The sequence below is a fragment of the Schistocerca nitens genome, chromosome 7 (genome assembly GCF_023898315.1).
Source record: "Schistocerca nitens isolate TAMUIC-IGC-003100 chromosome 7, iqSchNite1.1, whole genome shotgun sequence".
Classification (NCBI taxonomy): Eukaryota; Metazoa; Arthropoda; class Insecta; order Orthoptera; family Acrididae; genus Schistocerca; species Schistocerca nitens.
In genome coordinates, this window is record NC_064620.1 from 262,793,694 (window position 1) to 262,815,330 (window position 21,637).

At 40.4% G+C, this 21,637-nt stretch overlaps 1 protein-coding gene across 1 annotated transcript in view; it reads left to right on the plus strand.

The window, feature by feature from the left end:
• The window catches only part of LOC126195568 (carbonic anhydrase 1-like), a 197,267-nt gene that overhangs the window by 97,604 nt on the left and 78,026 nt on the right, over window positions 1-21,637 (plus strand). The window contains exon 3 of the mRNA XM_049934192.1: window positions 97-301. Within this exon, the coding sequence (XP_049790149.1) occupies window positions 97-301 (205 nt within the window). The remainder of the gene's footprint in view (window positions 1-96; window positions 302-21,637) is intronic.

Here is a 21,637-nt window from a genome sequence, read left to right on the forward strand (position 1 = left end):
TCTCATTTATTTCTCCAACCACTGTACGCGACTATTCCTGTGGCCTGCAGCTGCGTTGTCTGCTGCAGCTGTGCTGCGCGGTTGCTGGGGCGGCAGGAGCAGCACGCCGGCCCTCAGTGGCGGCCCTCTGGGCGAGGGCTGCTGGCCCTTCGCTTGGGCCGAGTTCCACTGGGGGCCCAGCGACGACGAAGGCTCGGAGCACACCCTCGACTACTGCCGGTACGCCCTCGAGCTGCAGGTCGTGCACGGGCCCTGCGAAGGTGCGCAGTATGAGTACGTCTGCGTCGCCGTACTCTTCGAGGTGAGGCAGTATCGAAACATTTTATCCTGTAGCTTCTTTACTCACTTGCAGAGCTAATAAGCGGTTCTAATCCGCACACTCTGCGCTTCAGTGAGATATGTTAGAGGGTCATACTGGAACAATTTATGTGCATTCTATTTTTAATGGACTGCTTCATCATGATGCTCAATTAACGTAAAAAATATAGCACCTTTCAGCTCTTAGACATGTTCATATAAAGTAGAGCTTCAAATTCACACTCGGTGCTATAATGGGAGATGTTAACGGTCATGCTGAAACACAAAATTTGTACCCAAATTTTAATGGATTTTCTGATCGTGATGCACAATTAACGGACATAATAATTATAACACCTTACAGCTCTTAGGCATGTTCATACAAAGCAGTGAAGCATATTAATGTTACACGAATGCGCTGTTTTAAAACATAGGTAGAAAAGATAGGAGGTGCTAAATGAACATGGAAAGTAATGTTAATGTGAATATAAATATGTAGTATCATGAATTTATGTCAATATTGAAAAGTGGTTCAACCAGAAAGTCCATTCTGGCGGAGTTTACTTTACAAGGGTGAAACATAGCGGGAATTAGTAGAGGATTTGTGAAGCCATGTCGTGGTATTCCATGAGCCCCATGGTTACTCTGAAAGGTCACAATACTGCCTAGGTTTATGTGACTATTTTGGCTGATCAGATCTATTCCAAGGTACAATGCTTTTGCACAGTGGTGAATCTACATTCCAAGACGACAGAGCCCCATGTGTTCATGTAGGTTGCATCGCCCAGACCTGGTTTCATGAGCATTAGAATGAATTATTGCATTAGGATGCCTGCCCTGGCCACCATGGTCACTAGATGTCAGTGTCATTGAACATTTAAGGTGAACTTGGGAGAGAAGTACGTATGAACTTTGATAACAATACGGAACCTTTTTTATCCATTCGAGATGACAAGAAGTTGTTTTGAATGATGACACCGTATTAGGGATGGTGACGTTTTGTGTTTGTAATATTTACATATTTTGGATAACTAAAGCGATGAAAGTATGTTGTAAGAGTAAATAGAAAACTGGTATAAAGACCAGAAAATTTCCAGATCGGTTGTTCCTTACAGTAGAGAAAAAAAATTATAATTTTTGTGGAAAGTCATTGAAATTTAGAGAAGAATGCACGTTGTGATATAAGTTAATAATACAGAAAATAAGACGGAAAATGTATGAGATATTGTTAAACGAGAGACAGGACAACTCCTCTGTGTACAAAATACAATTGAAGTGAATGACAATGTTGTGACTGACAGTTCACAAGTGGTAGGGATATTTAACTACTTCTTCCCAAATGTATTAGCAAAGAGAGGACTACACGACCCAGTTGAAGAAATCAGAGAATATATAGAAAATGTCTTAGCATTAAGCTTTAACCTAGTAGAAATAGCAGTAACATTCTTGATTGTAACTAACAAAATTATGAAAGTCCTCAAAAAGAGAAGCTCATATGATTCTGAAGGAATTTCAAAGCGAAATCTGAAGAGTTGTCCTTACTTAATAATTAATGTCATCAGTGATACATAGAATACACAGAGAATATTTTCAAACATATGGAGATATGTCACTGCACAACTTCTTCATCAGAAAAATGACAAGAAAAAATTAATAATTTACTGACTGTTTTTTTTTTCAAAATGTTTGGAAAGGTATTGTAGTTCAGAGTAGTCTCACGGTAGAAACAATTTACTTAGCGCTGCACAGTTTGGTTTCCAGAAAGATTCCTGTTCAGACATTCTGTCACCAATATTACAAGATTTGAAGAATAAAATGAAGCAAATTAATTTTTTTTATCTGTTCAAAGTATTTGATTGTACAGATCATGTTACTCTCACTGAAAGAAAAAAGTTTCGTAGAACTGAGGGCTTTGCAGACCACTAATTTGATTCATGTTTAACAAACAGAAAGCAGAAAGCAATGGCAAATAATTAACACAATGTTGAAACAAGAGAAAATTTTAGTGACGGTGAAAAAATCGTGAAAGAACCCACGAAAATTCAATTTTAGGTCCATTCCTATTCCTTGTGTATGTGAATGTTCTTCGACTTACCTTTAATCAAGGGAAGCTGGTGCTTTGTGTGCAAGAAGTAGAGCCATATCAACAATTTCTCTAGCCCAAGAACAGGAGTCGATAAACAGGGTATAATGCTCATAATCATGGGTATACCCTACAGATAAAAACTTCAGCTGGAAGAAACAATGACATTCAGATATTTTGCCACTTCGTATATTACTAGTCTTGGAAACAAACGGTTCAGCCTTCTGACATATGTTACACGTATCTACTCAATTGTGTCTTCTGGAATGATTTTTGTAGTAACTCATCACTCAGGAAGGTGGAACTGATAACACAAATGCAAACACTAATAATAAAATGTTGTGTTGACCTACATTTATCTTGTAGAGACCTCTTCAAGGAGTTAGAAATTTTAATTGCACAATCATAAATAGATTTACTAATTAAATCCAAGATACACAATCCATCACACCTGGAATGAATAGCCATATCCATACCTACAACTGAATAAAAAATTACCTTCATTGATCACTATTAAAGCCTTCAGTTACTCATAAATGTGCTCAGTATGTGTCTTCCAAATTGATTGATAATTTGGTTAATAAGATGAGACCTCTACCAGATAGTAAAGCAAGTATAGAATCTAACTTAAAATCATTTCTTCTGGGCTTCACTTTCTAGTCCGTGGGCAAATATATATTAAAAACCTTGTAGTCAATATCAAAAACGTCTAGTTTTAAGTGTAGGTGTATGAGTAGGAACGAATGTTCCTTGATGGTTTACCATTACTTAGCTCAGAACCTCTAGGGCGGGTTACAATTTGGGGTAAACAAGTAATGTAACAAAGTTTACAAATGAAACAAATGAACAAATGACTGGTAGCCATAAAATGTCATCCTAAATCGTACTGAATACCTTCCCAACAAATTATTTTGAGCAACTATTTCAGGAACGCACTCGAAGTGTAAATGGTTCCTATAGCATACTTGACCTCTTAGCAACAAATAATCCTGGCCAGATAAGGAGCATCATGACAGATACAGGTATTAGTGACCGCAAGGTTGTTTTAGCTAGACTGAATACCATAACGCCGCACGGGATTAGCCGAGCGGTCTGAGGCGCTGCTGTCATGGACTATGAGGCTGATCCCGGCGGAGGTTCGAGTCTCTCTCGGGCATGGGTGTGTGTGTTTGACCTTAGGATAATTTAGGTTAAATAGTGTGTAAGCTTAAGGACTGTTGACCTATACCATAACGTCCAAACCCACCAGAAATAAACTTAAAATGCATCTATTTTGAAAAGCAGATAAAAATTCGCTTGACACCTTCCTACGACACAGTCTCCACTTCTTCCAATCTGATTACGTAAGCGTAGACCAGATGAGACTGAAATTCAAAGAAATAGTATCAATGACAATTGAGAGACATATACCAAATAAATTAATAAGAGAATGTACTGATTCTCTTGGCACACAAAATAGATCAGAACGTTATTTCAGAAGAAACGAAAAAAGCAAGACAAGTTTAAAAGAACGCATAATCCCCAAGATTGGCGAAGTTAAATAGAGGCTCCTAATTTACCACGAACTTTAATGGGACATACTTTTAATACTTTTCGCAACGAGACTCTCTCTCGTAATCTGCAAGACAACTCAAAGAGATTCTGGTCGTATGTAAAGTACACCAGCTGCAAGGCGCATACAATAGCTCCATACTTAGTCATCATATACAGTCGCTTGCTTGTAGAATGAAAAAAATTTATTGACAAATAGGCAACACGGATTCGAAAAATATCGTTCTCGTGATACACAACTGGCACTGTATTTTCACGAAGTAATGATTGCTACTGACAGGGAACATCAAACTCAGTCCATATTTTTAGATTTTCAGAAAACTTTACACACCGTTTCCCAGAAGCGAGTTCGAAGTGATTTGGGTGCATATGACGTATCTCCTGAGTTATGTTACTGGGTTCGTGATTCCTGTTAGGCAGGTCACAGTTCGTAATAACCGGCATAAAGTTTTCGAGTAAAACGTAAGTAACATCTGGCTTTTGTCAAAGAACTGTTATAGGCCTAGAGCGGGAATCCACTAAATTTCGGTTACACTATAGGTCACACAAACCTAACTCAATTAAATACTTATGGATTGCAATTACTAATAACTTAAACAAGAACGATCGCATAGACAATGTTGAGGGTAAAGCAAAGCAAAGACAACGTCTGTTATTAGAACACTTAATGTAGCAAGTCTGCTAAAGAGTCTGCTTACTCTACACTACTCCGCCCTCTTGTAGAGTGTTAGTATGCGGTGTGGGATCCGTATAAGATACAATTGACTGAGGTAATGAAACACTTCAAAGAACGGCAGCTCGTTTTGTAGTATCGGGAAAAAGGGGAGAGAGGGCCAAGGATATGATACATGAGTTGGAGTGTCAGTCATTAAAGTAAAGGTGTTTTTTGTTGTGGTAGAACCTTCTCATGAAATTTCACTCACCAACTTTTTCCTTAGGGTATAAAAATATTTTGTTGGTGCCAAATGACATAGAGAGAAATGATCGTATTAATAAAATAAAATAAATCAGAGTTCGCACGGAAAAATTTAAGAGTTAGTTCTTCCCGTTTGCTGTTCAAGAGTGGAACGGCAGAGAAGTATCTTAAAGGTGGTTCGATGAACCCTCTGCCAGGCTCCTAACTGTGAATCGCAGAGTAATCATGTAGACCTAGATGAGACTGTAGTATGAAGTTGTATAGTTTCTTATATAGTGTTTTCAGTATTATACTAACAACTATTAAATATACGAAAATTGCTAGCCGTGGTATAACACACATATTGGTGTCTCAGATATGGATTGATTATGTCCGTACTGGATATCAGAGAACTTTTTTCCATTGAATAAAATTTAAATCAGATTTGTGCAGCCATGTACAGAAGTAGTAATATGGAAATTCTGGGCGTTAGGTCTGTGTTGGGGGTTATGCGGGTTCCAAAACATGAGGGCTGCGAATACGCATTCGCTCAAGCCCGTTCGTCTATGTGAACAAGACAAAAATGTCTAGATTAGGTGCTCTTGAAAATCACTGAGACATTTAGCGCTTTAAGCTGACATGTCAGCGACATTTGCTCAGAGAGCTGTACAAAAACTCAAGCTAAAAAACCTATCAAGGTAATGGGAGTGTGTCAACGGACTGATTGAGGTATTGTTTTGCAGCGTCACTGCAGGAGCTATGTGTCGTAGTCTTTGTATGATGGTCCGGTTAGCCCTGTATCACAGTTTTTTTCTGATGAAGGGTAACTACATTTACCAAGATACTTAAACTCGTAGAACAGATGACTTTGGAGTTCTGAAAATCCACAATAACTACTTCAGGATCCTGTGGGTGATATGAGCATAGGAGTGTGATGGAGTATTTGTCCAATATAAATTGTTCGACCAGTCTTTTTCCAGCAAAGTATAGCTTCTGGTAGGCATGAGAACAGTATACTGTAACTATTGTTCAGGGAAATCAAAATTACTAAAAGTGGACAGGGCGCACAAGATTCACGACCCGACTTATTTATAAGATGAGCTTCAACATCTATGGTCGACATTCAAGGCGAATCGTTATTCGAACAAAGAAACAGATCGAGCACTTTGCCCTAGGGTGAGAATCACGACCAGCGTGGAATGACGACCGCCAAGAGGGAAAGTTTTCCTTCCGCTCATCAGTGCGATTACAGACCGCATTGGGAAAGTGTTGAGCAAGTAAGGCGTGGAAACTGCTTTGAGACCCTGTAGGAAGATAAATAAATGTTTTAAGAACGGTGAAACATATACGACATACTAAGGCTACACCGAGTGTATATAAAATTACTTGTAACTGTGGTCTAGTTTATATGGCCTTCTCCCATGAACCATGGACCTTGCCGTTGGTGGGGAGGCTTGCGTGCCTCATCGATACAGATAGCCGTACCGTAGGTACAACCTCAACGGAGGGGTATCTGTTGAGAGGCCAGACAAACGTGTGGTTCCTGAAGAGGGGCAGCAGCCTTTTCAGTAGTTGCAAGGGCAACAGTCTGGATGATTGACTGATCTGGCCTTGTAACAATAACCAAAACGGCCTTGCTGTGCTGGTACTGCGAACGGCTGAAAGCAAGTGGAAACTACAGCCGTAATTTTTCCCGAGGGCATGCAGCTTTACTGTATGATTAAATGATGATGGCGTCCTCTTGGGTAAAATATTCCGGAGGTAAAATAGTCCCCCATTCGGATCTCCGGGCGGGGACTACTCAAGAGGATGTCGTTATCAGGAGAAAGAAAACTGGCGTTCTACGGATCGGAGCGTGGAATGTCAGGTCCCTTAATCGGGCAGGTAGGTTAGAAAATTTGAAAAGGGAAATGGATAGGTTAAAGTTAGATATAGTGGGAATTAGTGAAGTTCGGTGGCAGGAGGAACAAGACTTCTGGTCAGGTGACTACAGGGTTATAAACACAAAGTCAAATAGGGGTAATGCAGGAGTAGGTTTAATAATGAATAGGAAAATAGGAACGCGGGTAAGCTACTACAAACAGCTTAGTGAACGCATTATTGTGGCCAAGATAGATACGAAGCCCACACCTACTACAGTAGTACAAGTTTATATGCCAACTAGCTCTGCAGATGACGAAGAAATTGAAGAAATGTATGATGAAATAAAAGAAATTGTTCAGATTGTGAAGGGAGACGAAAATTTAATAGTTATGGGTGACTGGAATTCGAGTGTAGGAAAAGGGAGAGAAGGAAACGTAGTAGGTGAATATGGATTGGGGCTAAGAAATGAAAGAGGAAGCCGCCTGGTAGAATTTTGCTCAGAGCACAATTTAATCATAGCTAACACTTGGTTTAAGAATCATGATAGAAGGTTGTATACATGGAAGAACCCTGGAGATACTAAAAGGTATCAGATTGATTATATAATGGTAAGACAGAGATTTAGGAACCAGGTTTTAAATTGTAAGACATTTCCAGGGGCAGATGTGGACTCTGACCACAATCTATTGGTTATGACCTGTAGATTAAAACTGAAGAAACTGCAAAAAGGTGGGAATTTAAGGAGATGGGACCTGGATAAACTGAAAGAACCAGAGGTTGTACAGAGTTTCAGGGAGAGCATAAGGGAACAATTGACAGGAATGGGGGAAAGAAATACAGTAGAAGAAGAATGGGTAGCTTTGAGGGATGAAGTAGTGAAAGCAGCAGAGGATCAAGTAGGTAAAAAGACGAGGGCTAGTAGAAATCCTTGGGTAACAGAAGAAATATTGAATTTAATTGATGAAAGGAGAAAATATAAAAATGCAGTAAATGAAGCAGGCAAAAAGGAATACAAACGTCTCAAAAATGAGATCGACAGGAAGTGCAAAATGGCTAAGCAGGGATGGCTAGAGGACAAATGTAAGGATGTAGAGGCTTATCTTACTAGGGGTAAGATAGATACTGCCTACAGGAAAATTAAAGAGACCTTTGGAGATAAGAGAACCACTTGTATGAACATCAAGAGCTCAGAGGGAAACCCAGTTCTAAGCAAAGAAGGGAAAGCAGAAAGGTGGAAGGAGTATATAGAGGGTCTATACAAGGGCGATGTACTTGAGGACAATATTATGGAAATGGAAGAGGATGTAGATGAAGATGAAATGGGAGATACGATACTGCGTGAAGAGTTTGACAGAGCACTAAAAGACCTGAGTCGAAACAAGGCCCCCGGAGTAGACAACATTCCATTAGAACTACTGACGGCCTTGGGAGAGCCAGTCCTGACAAAACTCTACCATCTGGTGAGCAAGATGTATGAAACAGGCGAAATACCCTCAGACTTCAAGAAGAATATAATAATTCCAATCCCAAAGAAAGCAGGTGTTGACAGATGTGAGAATTACCGAACAATCAGTTTAATAAGCCACAGCTGCAAAATACTAACACGAATTCTTTACAGACGAATGGAAAAACTAGTAGAAGCCGACCTCGGGGAAGATCAGTTTGGATTCCGTAGAAATACTGGGACACGTGAGGCAATACTGACCTTACGACTTATCTTAGAAGAAAGATTAAGGAAAGGCAAACCTACGTTTCTAGCATTTGTAGACTTAGAGAAAGCTTTTGACAATGTTGACTGGAATACTCTCTTTCAAATTCTAAAGGTGGCAGGGGTAAAATACAGAGAGCGAAAGGCTATTTACAATTTGTACAGAAACCAGATGGCAGTTATAAGAGTCGAGGGGCATGAAAGGGAAGCAGTGGTTGGGAAGGGAGTAAGACAGGGTTGTAGCCTCTCCCCGATGTTATTCAATCTGTATATTGAGCAAGCAGTAAAGGAAACAAAAGAAAAATTCGGAGTAGGTATTAAAATCCATGGAGAAGAAATAAAAACTTTGAGGTTCGCCGATGACATTGTAATTCTGTCAGAGACAGCAAAGGACTTGGAAGAGCAGTTGAATGGAATGGATGGTGTCTTGAAGGGAGGATATAAGATGAACATCAACAAAAGCAAAACGAGGATAATGGAATGTAGTCGAATTAAGTCGGGTGATGTTGAGGGTATTAGATTAGGAAATGAGACACTTGAAGTAGTAAAGGAGTTTTGCTATTTGGGGAGCAAAATAACTGATGATGGTCGAAGTAGAGAGGATATAAAATGTAGACTGGCAATGGCAAGGAAAGCGTTTCTGAAGAAGAGAAATTTGTTGACATCGAGTATAGATTTAAGTGTCAGGAAGTCTTTTCTGAAAGTATTTGTATGGAGTGTAGCCATGTATGGAAGTGAAACATGGACGATAAATAGTTTGGACAAGAAGAGAATAGAAGCTTTCGAAATGTGGTGCTACAGAAGAATGCTGGAGATTAGATGGGTAGATCACATAACTAATGAGGAGGTACTGAACAGGATTGGGGAGAAGAGGAGTTTGTGGCACAACTTGACCAGAAGAAGGGATCGGTTGGTAGGACATGTTCTGAGGCATCAAGGGATCACCAATTTAGTATTGGAGGGCAGCGTGGAGGGTAAAAATCGTAGGGGGAGACCAAGAGATGCATACACTAAGCAGATTCAGAAGGATGTAGGTTGCAGTAGGTACTGGGAGATGAAGAAGCTTGCACAGGATAGAGTAGCATGGAGAGCTGCATCAAACCAGTCTCAGGACTGATGACCACAACAACAACAACAGTTTATATGGGTACCTTAAAAAAAGGTGTCAACACCAGTCTGATTGAACACAAGAGAAACTGCCGCCTGGGACATATGGATGAATCGTCTGTAGCGGAACATCTTTACCAAGCGGATGGTTATGAAACAAAATTCACTGAGACTAAAGTTGTATCCAAAACATCACATTATCATACCCGGATGTGTAGAGAGGCTATTGAGATTTACAAACACCGTAATAATTTTTATAGAAAAGAGGAAGGTATTATATTAGATAAAATTTGGATGTCGCCCACTACAACGTAAGAATGATGATCAATTAAATTCTGTCAAGAATGTTGGCACTACCAGAGATAATCTTGTAGCCGACGTCACATGATTGACTGTGGTGCCCCCTACACTGATCATTCGACGCTCCCTGTATTTCTGGTTGCAGTTCGCCACTTTATCTCTGAAGATGTCTCCTGCAGCCGGAGAGGAAACGTTAGGAGATAGTTTTATACATTGACCACGGCCTGTTAGCCCAGAAGCTTTAAGTGATAACGAAAAGTGTTACCGACAATTCTTTCACATTTCATGCATGGAAAACAAGAACACACACAACACCAATATGGTGTCTATAACAATACGACGAGATAACTGGTATAATCGAAAACATCCAGCCAAGTGATGGATGGGAGATAAACCAACAGAACTTCTTTGTTGGATTCCAATAGATAAGAAACTACGTGCTAGTAAACGAAACGATATGGCGCTTGAAAAGATTCAGAAGCAACACAGATACATACGCGATAAATGTCACATTGCTAACAATATAAGGTTCCATGTTCTGATCGACCAAATACTCTGGAAAATAGGTTTAGAGTCTCGAAATCTATCAGCTACAGTTATTATTCGGTAAGGAAAGGTATGGAGTATATTTTGCTATCTTATTACAATTTTCCTCTTCCAGTCGGGAATGGTGCGCGGCTAAGGTTACCCGAAGAAGGCCTGACACCTTCGCTTTTATCATGGCGGTCGTGATGTGAGAAGAAATGTGTGCGGGAGGGAGTAACATATTACTTCCCATTTCTTGGAGTCACACTATGGAATACCAAATCTCTCTGTGATGCACAACATCTGTCTTGTATAGCTATATACTGAATTTGAACGAGCCCTTGTGTGATGCTCGTTCACTTGTCAAACAAAACCGACACAAAAAATGTTACTCTTCATGCGTTCATTATATGTTTTACGTTACGCTGTTTTTGTTTACAACAAATTAGAAACGAACTTTATTAACACCATTCACTCCCCACTAGTTGGTTTATATTCCATCAAAAAACGAAGTTACCTAATCACCTTTTTGTTGATTTGAAGGTACATGTCTGACGTCCCGATAAACAATGACATGTACGAGTCAAAATCGCGTAGCACGGTGCTAAAAGAACTTATACTAAATGGCGCAGCCCACTCAGAGTGGAGTATCATGCGGAATCCGTTTTCGGAGGCATTGATAATGTTGCGGTTGAGTCAAACAAGTCTATGAGTCATCTTCAGGTCCCATAAGAATTCTTACCATCGTTACCAACGATAAAAATATGCTACAAATTAAGCCAGTTCTATTTATAATCGTAAAGGAACCACAACCGATGCATTTGCCTCTTTTTTAAGACTGGTTACAGCTGGCTGTTTTTTGCACTGTCACTATAATTGCCTAAACATTTGTTATCTCGACGCTCGGGCGACTATTAACAGTGAACAACACAGTCTTATGTCTGTCAGTGAACAATTTCGAAAGATGGACTTCACTATGTCGACTTTCCGTGTGTCATTCGCAATACGGTACGAGTATAATCTTTGATGATGATGATGTTTGGTTTGTGGGGCGCTCAACTGCGCGGTTATCAACGCCCGTACAAATTCCCAAACTTTGCTCAGTCCAAACTCGCCACTTTCATGAATAATGATGAAATGATGACGAAACAAACTCCCAGTCATCTCGAGGCAGGTGAAAATCCGTGACCCCGTCGGGAATCGAACTCGGGACCCCGTACTCTGGAAGCGAGATCGCAGCCGCGAGGCAATGAGCTGCAGACTATAATCTTTGAATGACTGTATAGACGATCTTAATGCGATTACTGATTTGCGCGGGGTGTTCAGTAAGTACTGCAACGCTTTTTTTTCTTGACCAATTTCGGTTGAAAAATGCGGAATTTCTTGAGGTATCATGGGATATTCCCTCTTCAGCCCTTCTAGTAGTTCCACGGAGTTTCGATACGTAGCTGCCCTAAAAATAGCATCCAAAATGGCATCTGTATCGGAGGTGCATTCTAAGCAAATAGTTGTCATTGACATTCTTTTGGCGGTAAACTGGAGCAACGCAGATATTCATAAGCACTTGCTGAAATCTACTGAAACCCTGCAATCAACAAAAGCACGGTGAGTTGTGGTGAGGAGAGTGTCATCATCGCAACAAAGTCACACAAACCCGCCCCATTTTCGTGTACCGGCCAAACGCAGACAACTGTGACTCCCACAATGTGTCCGTCGTCACAAAAATGCTACATCCATGATCTTGAATCTTCTGACATTCATACATTTGTCACAATGCAAGAAGCAGTACGTGGATGATGTGGAGGTTATTAGTACAGCAAAACGTTGGCTCCAAAGTCGACCAGTTGATTGGTACCATACGGGCGTACTAGCTTCCCCAGTAACGCGTCGCCAGAGATTATTTTGAAAAACAGACTTTTGTTTTCACTTAAAACTTCCGGGCTGATAGGCCGTGGTCGAAGTATAAAACTGCAGTTCGCCGCTTTACCTCCGAGGATGTCTCCCGCAGTCGGAGACGAAACGTCAGGAGATAGTTTTATACTTCGACCACGGCCTATCAGCCCGGAAGTTTCAAGTGAAGACAATACTGGCCGTGAAAGTTTACATTGTATGATCAGACTTTTGTTGCCTGAAGAGTGGGGAATAATATGATGTATTAGTATCCTGAATAAAGCCAGTCTGCTTTCAGAAAAACATGAGTTGCATTAGCTGCTGAACGTCCCTCGTACCTATGACCAAAACATCTTAGTAGATCTCTTCGGTTCAGGATATAGTACTTTAGAAGTATCGTACTTCTCTCCCTATGTTCATTTTGGCTTGATTCAGCTTCTGTGTGTCAACCATGTTTGGGCTCGTTTAAATCTGTGATGAAACACTGCTTCGGTGCAAGTTCACGACATGGCTGTTGAACTATGGTGGATCTATCTATCCCACATCTAAATTGACGTATACTTATGTAAAGTTTATTGCAAGGTGTTCTTCAATTACAGCCATAACACTCAACATTTGCGCCGGCCGGAGTGGCCGAGCGGTTCTAGACGCTACACTCTGGAAACGTGCGACCGCTACGGTCCCAGGTTCGAATCCTGCCGCGGGTATGGGTGTGTGTGATGCCCTTAGGTTAGTTAGGTTTATGTAGTTCTAAATTCTAGGGGACTGATGACCCTAGAAGTTAAGTCCCATAGTGCTCAGAGCCATTTGAACCAAGTCCACATTTGCAACTCCCAAGGCGGATATTTATCGATGATTTCCCTGGTAAACTGCAGTCTCTTCCATATCGTACTTGTTAAGAAAATACATAGTCTTAAATTTCTTACTAAGCCTTTTAACATTTGCAGCCTCTGATTCTTAAATACATGTGTGGCCACTAATCCACTTTTCCATGTGTATTGAATTGAAAATCAGTGCTTTGGCTATCAATGGGTCCAATTCAGCATGTCCCAAACCTTTATCTTCAAAATAATAAATGCATTAGATGATGCCAAATCGAGTATTTGGAGATAACGAAACAATAGTCAGCAATTTGCAGGGGAAGGAGTGGGAACAATACGCACTTAAGCAAAAGTTATTGTTTGGAATTGTTTATGAAATGTAATTTAAGAACAAGCGTATGTAATATTACTCCAGTATCTTTACTTTTACTACACAAAATCAGTTTACATATAGAAGATAATACACTGAAGTTTAACAGCGATAACACACAATTCCCCAAACAGTTGTGTAATTACACATTGCGGTTGGGGAACTGTGCGCTTGACAGGGGAGGTTATGTTAAGTATTGAAGAGTGAAAATTATAGCCATTTAAACTATCTACCATTTTCTGTTACGAAATTACTGAACTGAAACATATTTCGATATTAACGTGGAGTATGTATTCGCTTTCATTATCACATTTCAACAATTTTTATAATACTTATTTCTTGGATAAGCACTAATAACGAACACACTCTTAGGGTATCTTCTGCAGTGCGTGGAGCACGTTTCCTATCACAGAATGCAAGATAACTGCAGCGCATATACTTGTCTTTACCTACATCTACAGAGATGCTACATAACTCATTACGTTCTTTAGTTAGGTAAGTGAAGGCAGTGATTCCGAAGCATCAGTAAATTGTCTTATGGTCGTCTTCGTCATCATAAAAAATACTGGTAACGTCTGCTACATAATTTTTTCTGGCTGCTCTGTAAAACACATTTGTACAACTTTTCCTCCTATGTTCTTTCACTGCTCCATTACACACAGTTTGCTATTACGCACTGGCGAAATCACATTCTGTATCTTAATCTGTTACTTTTAGGAAACAACTCCGTCTATATGTAATTAATTACAGGTGGTAACAACACAGTCATAGAAAAGGTCAACTGTTACATCTACAATCTAACTTTTTTTACTTTCTGCCTGCTGAATGTAGCTAGAAATTATCCTGTTTGTTACGTACAGGAAGCACAAGAGTGCAGCAGTTATCAGAAGTCATTATCTGTCACACGAGCTTCAAGTACTGAATGCTCACGATAACTTGTATACAATTACCCTATACCCCCAATTCGTGCGGTTTGAAGCCTTCAATCACCAGCAACTGTGTGGGACGCATTCAAAAGCGGAGTAGTTTTCTGCATCGCCATTCGTGCCACGCCCTTCAAAAATAATAAAAAATCATCTGTGATGTGAACATGGCACATTATTCCCTATGAATTTACAAGAATTTGTTGTTATATTGAAGTCCACTATACAAAGGAGAGGAAATGGATGGTAATGACAGGGACAGATTTTCTATTTGGTATGATAAATGCCGTCTTGCTATAAGTGAGGATGAATGTTCGAGTATGTCAATGCACAATCACGTAGATTAAATATCTAGGTGTAAGACTTTATTTGTCGCTGGTAGGTTCGATCAACAGCGGATATTAAGGTAATGCTCCTTGAACTCAAATTAGAATCTCTGGATATAACCCTACCACTACTATTGTAATTTAGTATGCAATTACCTAAATAACAGAAACCCTGTCTCTATGTTGCCACCGCGTAACCCTCTTACTGAAATTTACTTTAGTTTTCAAATAAAGTACACTGTGGAGGGATAGTACTGTCGATAGGAAAAGCAAATCAATAGAGTTACCCTATCCACAGGATTTGACGGTGTGTTGTGTCTAATGGATAAGTAATCAGACTATTCATCTCTTTTCCTAAGTTATTGCTCTGCGTTTACAAAGAAATGTCGTATGAATATTATTATACTGAAGTTAGGACAACTCTGTTCCAGTTCATTTAGTGGTTTAAATAAATAAATTAATTAATTAAACGAAACGATCATCAGCCAATCCAGGCAGTGAAATGATGAAGTTTTGGAAAAGCAGAAGTACGAATTTAACCTACTTTCACGCGACTGTTTAATTTGGTTTTACAAATAAATATCAGCCTATCCAGGCAGTGAAATGATGAAGTTTTGGAAAAGCAGAAGTACGAATTTAACCTACTTTCATGCAACTGTTTAATTTGGTTTTACAAATAAATGTTGCTGTTGTTGTTGTTGTGGTCTTCAACCAGAGACTGGTTTGACGCAGTTCTTCATGATACTCTATCCTGTGCAAGCTTCTTCATCTCTTAGTACCTACTGCAACCTACATCCTTCTGAATCTGCTTAGTGTATTCATCTCTTGGTCTCCCTCTACGATTTTTACCCTGCACGCTGCCCTCCAATACTAAACTGGTGATCCCTTGATGCCTCAGAACATGTCCTAACAACCGAAAACTTTCTCATTATTTCACAAAAGTAATTTAAATGGTGCCTATTTATATTAACTTGGCACTGCATAAGTCTTTAAAACAGGATACTCGAATTAATCAAACACTAGGAAAGAACCCTACATAGATGTATGATTAGGATGAAATGACAGGGTGAACCAGTTTCTTTAAAGTTCAAGAATGATTATTAAAACACAATTTAATTTAATGGATCACGCTGTAAAAAAGTAAAAGACAAATAAATCTCATCTGGTGGCTGTAGGCTTGGGTGTGGTGACCAATTATATTGGCTACAATCCCATACTACGGCCTGCAAGTATCTTTGAGTATGGGCTTAATTTCTCTTTTTGGCGTCGTTCAATTTTACATACAGTAGCCCAACAACTCGCAGCTATGTCGTAAGCAGTTTGCAGTCTTCATCCAAGGCATTTTTGTGCAAATTTGCGGGCAAAGCTTCTCCTGCTCTGCTCCACAATGGTGTTGCCTCAATCACTGCTGCCTACAGACTGTGTGATTTACTTCCCGTGCATGCTCTAGGTAGAGCACCCATTCGACCTTGCCACCGTTTCCATTCGTCAGAGCCACTTTCGTTTCAAACAAAAACACACTGGCTTTTACACAACACTTATTTCTTACATTGTCCCTAAGCGTGACCATTTCTTAGAATTGTCATATTTATATCAACGTGAATAGTTTATACGCACAAATATTTTTAAATACAAATATCATCCGAAAATTAATTAACGTATAAACAATTTATATAGTATTTTGCATACATTACTGACGTTCAATGCAAAGAACTTCAATCTCCACTATAGTAGACTTTACTTTACATATACAGAAAATATAGTACGAATATGTGAAAATTTTAAAGCAAAAAATTATAAAAATTACAGATGAACCACAAACAAATAGTATTATATGTAGGGAAGGAAATGTTCTTTCCGCATAAGACTGTTGAGAAAGATTAGAGAACAGGGATTTGCGGCTGACTACAGGACGTTTCACCCGCTGCCAACGTATATTTCGCGTAAGGACTGCAATGTCAAGTTGAGAACGAAGGAAGCATATGAACAGTCTCGTTTCAATCACTCTGTTTGCTATTGGAACAGGACAGGAAATTGCCAACAAGGGTATAGGAGACCCCCGCCATTCACCGCATGGTGACTTGGGGAGTATGATGATGGAAAAATTGTTTATAACACAAAATGTAAATCAATTCAATTTACATAATCTGACATGTCTTCCAATGTTCTTTTAATATGAGAGATTATCGAAGAACGATCTACATCAAAAGGAACAAATAGCGAAGAACGTTGTACAGCAAAAGGAAAAATTAGCCAAGAACGCTGTACATCAAAAGGAAAAAAAATGTGTAAGGAAACGAATATATTTAGTTTCATATCATTTGCCTTGCAGACACAGATTACTGTCTTAAAGAAAATTAAGATGTTTAATTGGTAACAAGCGATTATTCGACGTCAAAAATGGCCCCATGTTATCGTTGACGCAGTGTTGTTATCATTATTATTGCTAATTGCTCTTTGGTGTCTCATTTTTATTCCTGTTAGTATATACGGTGAACATTAATAAAATCGACACACTGCAGGGGCGGATCGCTGACTGGAAAGTGAGGAAAAAAGGTCCTATGACCATGTGTCAGGAATTCCGTAGTTGGCACGGTAGATGATGCTGACAAGTGAAAGCTCCGCTGGCCATGTAGTGCATTCCTTGGGCGTCACCGGATGTGTGACTGACGCAGCTTACTGTACGCAGCAGAATGGTCCGGTATTCATATCGGGAACAAGCCGAGGTGGTGTTTGTGAACGGCCAAGCACATAGAAACGGTAGAGAGGCAGCACGGCTGTAACAAAACAAGTATCCTCACAGACACCAGCCATATAGCACAACATCCGGAGCCCATCTAGAGCGTTTGTGTGATCTTGTGTCCTTTCAGACAGACGAACTTGCAGGGAGGCGGCGGACTGTCCGTAGACCAGATTTTAGAGAACCGGGTCCTACAGCATACTGAGACGAACCCTAGTACAACCTCCAGGCTAGTGGTCCGCCGGCATGGTGTAAGCCAAAGTATTATTATGTCTATCCGGCATGACAACCGCTACTATCCCTCCCACTTGAAACGAGTAAAAGTATTATCAGCCAGTGAGTTTCCTGTACAGGAAGGATTTTGTGTGTGGTTTTTGCGTCAGACATTAACAACTATGGGATTCCTACCATCAGTGCTCTTTACCAACGAAGCAACTTTTACCAAAACTGGCATCATCAATCTGCATCATCGTCATCTGTGGGCTACAGAGAATCTGAAGTCAATGGTTGAGGCGCATGATCAGCATCGGTTCAGCATCAACGTGTGGGCAGAGATTCCTGACGACCACTTACTAGGACCGGTTATTAATCCACCACGCCTCGACGGAGGACTGTAACTGGACTTCTTGCGGAATACCCTGCCTGCACTTCTTCATAATATGCCTTTGGCATTACTACAGGTTATGTAGTTCCTGTATGACGGAGCACCTTCTCACTTCCGCATTACAGTTCGCCGAGACCTCAACATCTTACCCGGACGTTGCATAGGACTCGGAGACCCTGTAGCATGGCCTGCTAGATCACCGGACTTAACACCTTGGATTTTTACCTCTGGTGGCATCTGAAAAGCTTTGTGTATACTGAGCCATTTCCTGATATGCAGACCCTTCAACAGCGTGTTTACGACGCCTTCGACGCTATTCGAGAAAGGCCGGAACGTACGAAAGAATGCAGCAGTCCACGATGCGACGTGCGAACGTGTGCTCTGCATCCCCTGGGGGACACTTTGAACATCTGTTGTGACGTGGATGCGCTGCAGCATGATATTGTGTTCCGGGAAGATTTGTTGTCGTTGCCCGCTCAGTGTCCGTTTCCGGACACATGATCGTCGAACATTTTTTCCTCCATTTCCAGTCAGCAATCCGTTCCTGCTGTTTGTCGGTTTTATTAATGTTTGCCCTCTAGAAAGTTCTCAGAATATTAAGCATCCTACCTGCAGAGAACGTGAGTGAAGCTACTCATAAAGTAGACGTACAAGCGTGATGGAATACAACTTTCTCTTGAAATGTTAGCAAATTCATGCAACGCATCAGTTGCAGCTGATGAGACTACAGTGTAACAGTTTTTACATAGCTTTGCACATACTTCCATATCTACAAGGGTCACTCCAAAAGAAATGCACACTATTTTTGTAAAAATACAGTTTTCATTGTGCATGTGTGAAAGTTTTACAGTGCGTAGATACATCCTTCCTGCTTCTTTTCAAACTTAGTTCAACCTGTTCCCTTGAGTGGCGTCGTCACAGCATGTCTTCAAGATGGCTGCAACACTTCACGTTCGTCAGAAGCAACGTGCTGTCATAGAATTCCTGTGCTGTGAAAACGAGACAGTGAGAAACATTCACAATAGTTTGAAAAAGGTGTATGTATATGCTGCTGTCGATCGCAGTACTGTTAGTCGGTGGGCAAGCAGGTTATGTGATGAAAGCGGGCACGGCAATATTGAGAATAGTCCTCGCAACGGCAGGCCTTGTACTGCACACACTCAGACAATGTGCAGAGAGTTAACGAATTGGTGACTGCTGACAGACGCATCACAGTGAACGAATTGTCGCGCTACGTTAGGATAGGGGAAGGAAGTGTTTGCAGAATACTGAAAGTGTTGGCGTTAAAAAAGGTTTGTGCCAGGTAGGTTTCCAGGATGTTGACAGTGGCTCACAAACAAACAAGAAAAACGTTATGCAGCGAACTTTTGGATCAGTACGAGAATAGTGGAGATGAATTTCTTGGAAGAATTGTGACAGGTGATGAAACATGGCTGCATCATTTTTCACCAGAGACGAAGAGGCAATGAATGGACTGGCATCATGCAAATTCACCCAAGGAAAAAAATTCGAAACCACACCTTCTGCTGGAAAAGTTGTGGCTACGGTGTTCTTCGATTCAGAAGGACTCTTGGTTGTGGAAATCATGCCAAGTGGAACCACCATAAATTCTGATGCACATGTGGCGACACTGAAGAAACTTCAAGCTCGACTGAGTAGTCTTCGACCACTTTGGCAAAAGCAGGATGTTTTGCTGTTGCACGACAATGCAGGGCCACATGTCAGTCAAAAACCATGGAAGCGATCACAAAACTCGGATGGACAACACTGAAACACTCACCTTACAGTCCTGACCTGGCTCCATGTGACTATCGTCTCTTTGGGAAACTGAAAGACTCTCTTCGTCGAACAAGGTTTGAAGATCATGACTCCCTTGTGCACGCCGCCAAACAGTGGCTCCAACAGGTTGGTTCCCAATTTTACCGTGCGGGTATACAGGCGCTGGTTCCTAGATGGCGTAAGGCAGTTGATATCGATGGAAATTATGTGGAGGAATGAAAATATTGTTCCTAAAGGATGTATCTACACACTGTTAAACTTTCAAACATGTAGAATGAAAGATGGATTTAAAAAAATGGTGCGCATTTCTTTTGGAATGACCCTCGTATATGGAGAGTTATGTATTACACGAATAGGTAAAAATAAGCCGTCATCTTATCCCTATACTTTACTAAGCTGACAAAAGTGATCTATTCATTACATTGCTATTTGGGAAAATTTATGCAGCTTAGCCGTCTTAGAGAAAATCACCCTCTTACCTCCAATATGACACAACTGTTTGTGGTGTAATACGAATGAAAAGATTTCGAGTAAATCCATAGGATTACAACTTACTCCATACCACAGGCTTTGTACAGTTTGCACACACTTGTCTTCAAGTACGCTTAATTCAATAAACATGAGGTTGTGGGCGACCCACTTTGTTTTTTGAATACGTTTCTGTATCCCTGTTAATTAAAAGAACTTAAATCAGTTCTGTGACTCAGCCACTACTCACATTTGTAGCTGAAACTACTGCTGTTCGAAAATAAATGTAAAGATTAAAAAAAACAGCTGAAACGTAACGCAAATGCAACAGCTGGCGGATAACCGGACGTAAGTATCTCTAAGGTGGAGGAATGTACGTAGAGAAAGTTCATAATACTTTGCGAGATCTAAATACAAGTCATGGAAGTGAGAGTGAAACACGTACCATGACATCGCTTACAATTGGCGTACTCACAGTATGTTTTAAAATTAATTTACTTCCTGTCGTTTTGCGTTCATTCCGCCGTATTGTCACTTTCATCCGAGCTGTTTGCGAACAAGCTGTAACTTATCATGTGTATCACCAGTCTACAAAAATTGTGTGTACTCTAAACTTCGTATTTCATCGTTTAAACGATTTCTTCTTTGCGCGGCTATCTGATCTGCACCTACTAATAAGAGGGTGAAGATCAGATGTCCGCTCAAAGAAGAAGTAGTTTAAACGATGAAATACGAAGATTAGGGCACACACAGTTTTTGAAGACTAGTGATACACATAACAACTTGCAACTTGTTCGCAAACAAACTCACGTTCAGATTAAAATGATAATACGGCGGCATGAACGCAAAACGAAAAGCAGTAAATTAACTAAAAAATCCTGTAGGTGCAATCATCACAAAAATAGGAAAATCTTTAACCCAATAAAGCACGAACAGAGGAGATGCTAGCTTTGTTTTACTATCCTGACAGGTCATTCTGTTCCGAGCTGCTGCTCAATCACCCTACGCCAAAGCCAATACTTGAATGTGATACGGAGTAAGCAGAAAGCTCTAGCAGCCGCTGTCAGCTTCCCAGAGTTTGGAGTCACAACTTCTCACTCAAACAGTTACCCAGCTAGCGTCATGAGTATGAGAGCATCCTGTTCCAGTTCTCCCGACGAGCAAAAACCAGTACGGAGAATTTAATCTGGACCTTCCCTATGACAGTCAGATACGCTGACCACTCAGCTACGAAGGGGGACATACAACAGAAAAATAAGGAACATGAATGCACTACTGACACAAAACATGATCACAGGTATTTTTCTAGTTAAAAAATGATATTCCGTTTTTGTGACGCTGACTGAGGTAAATGACACATATCTTCTACCGCTAAATATGATGAATT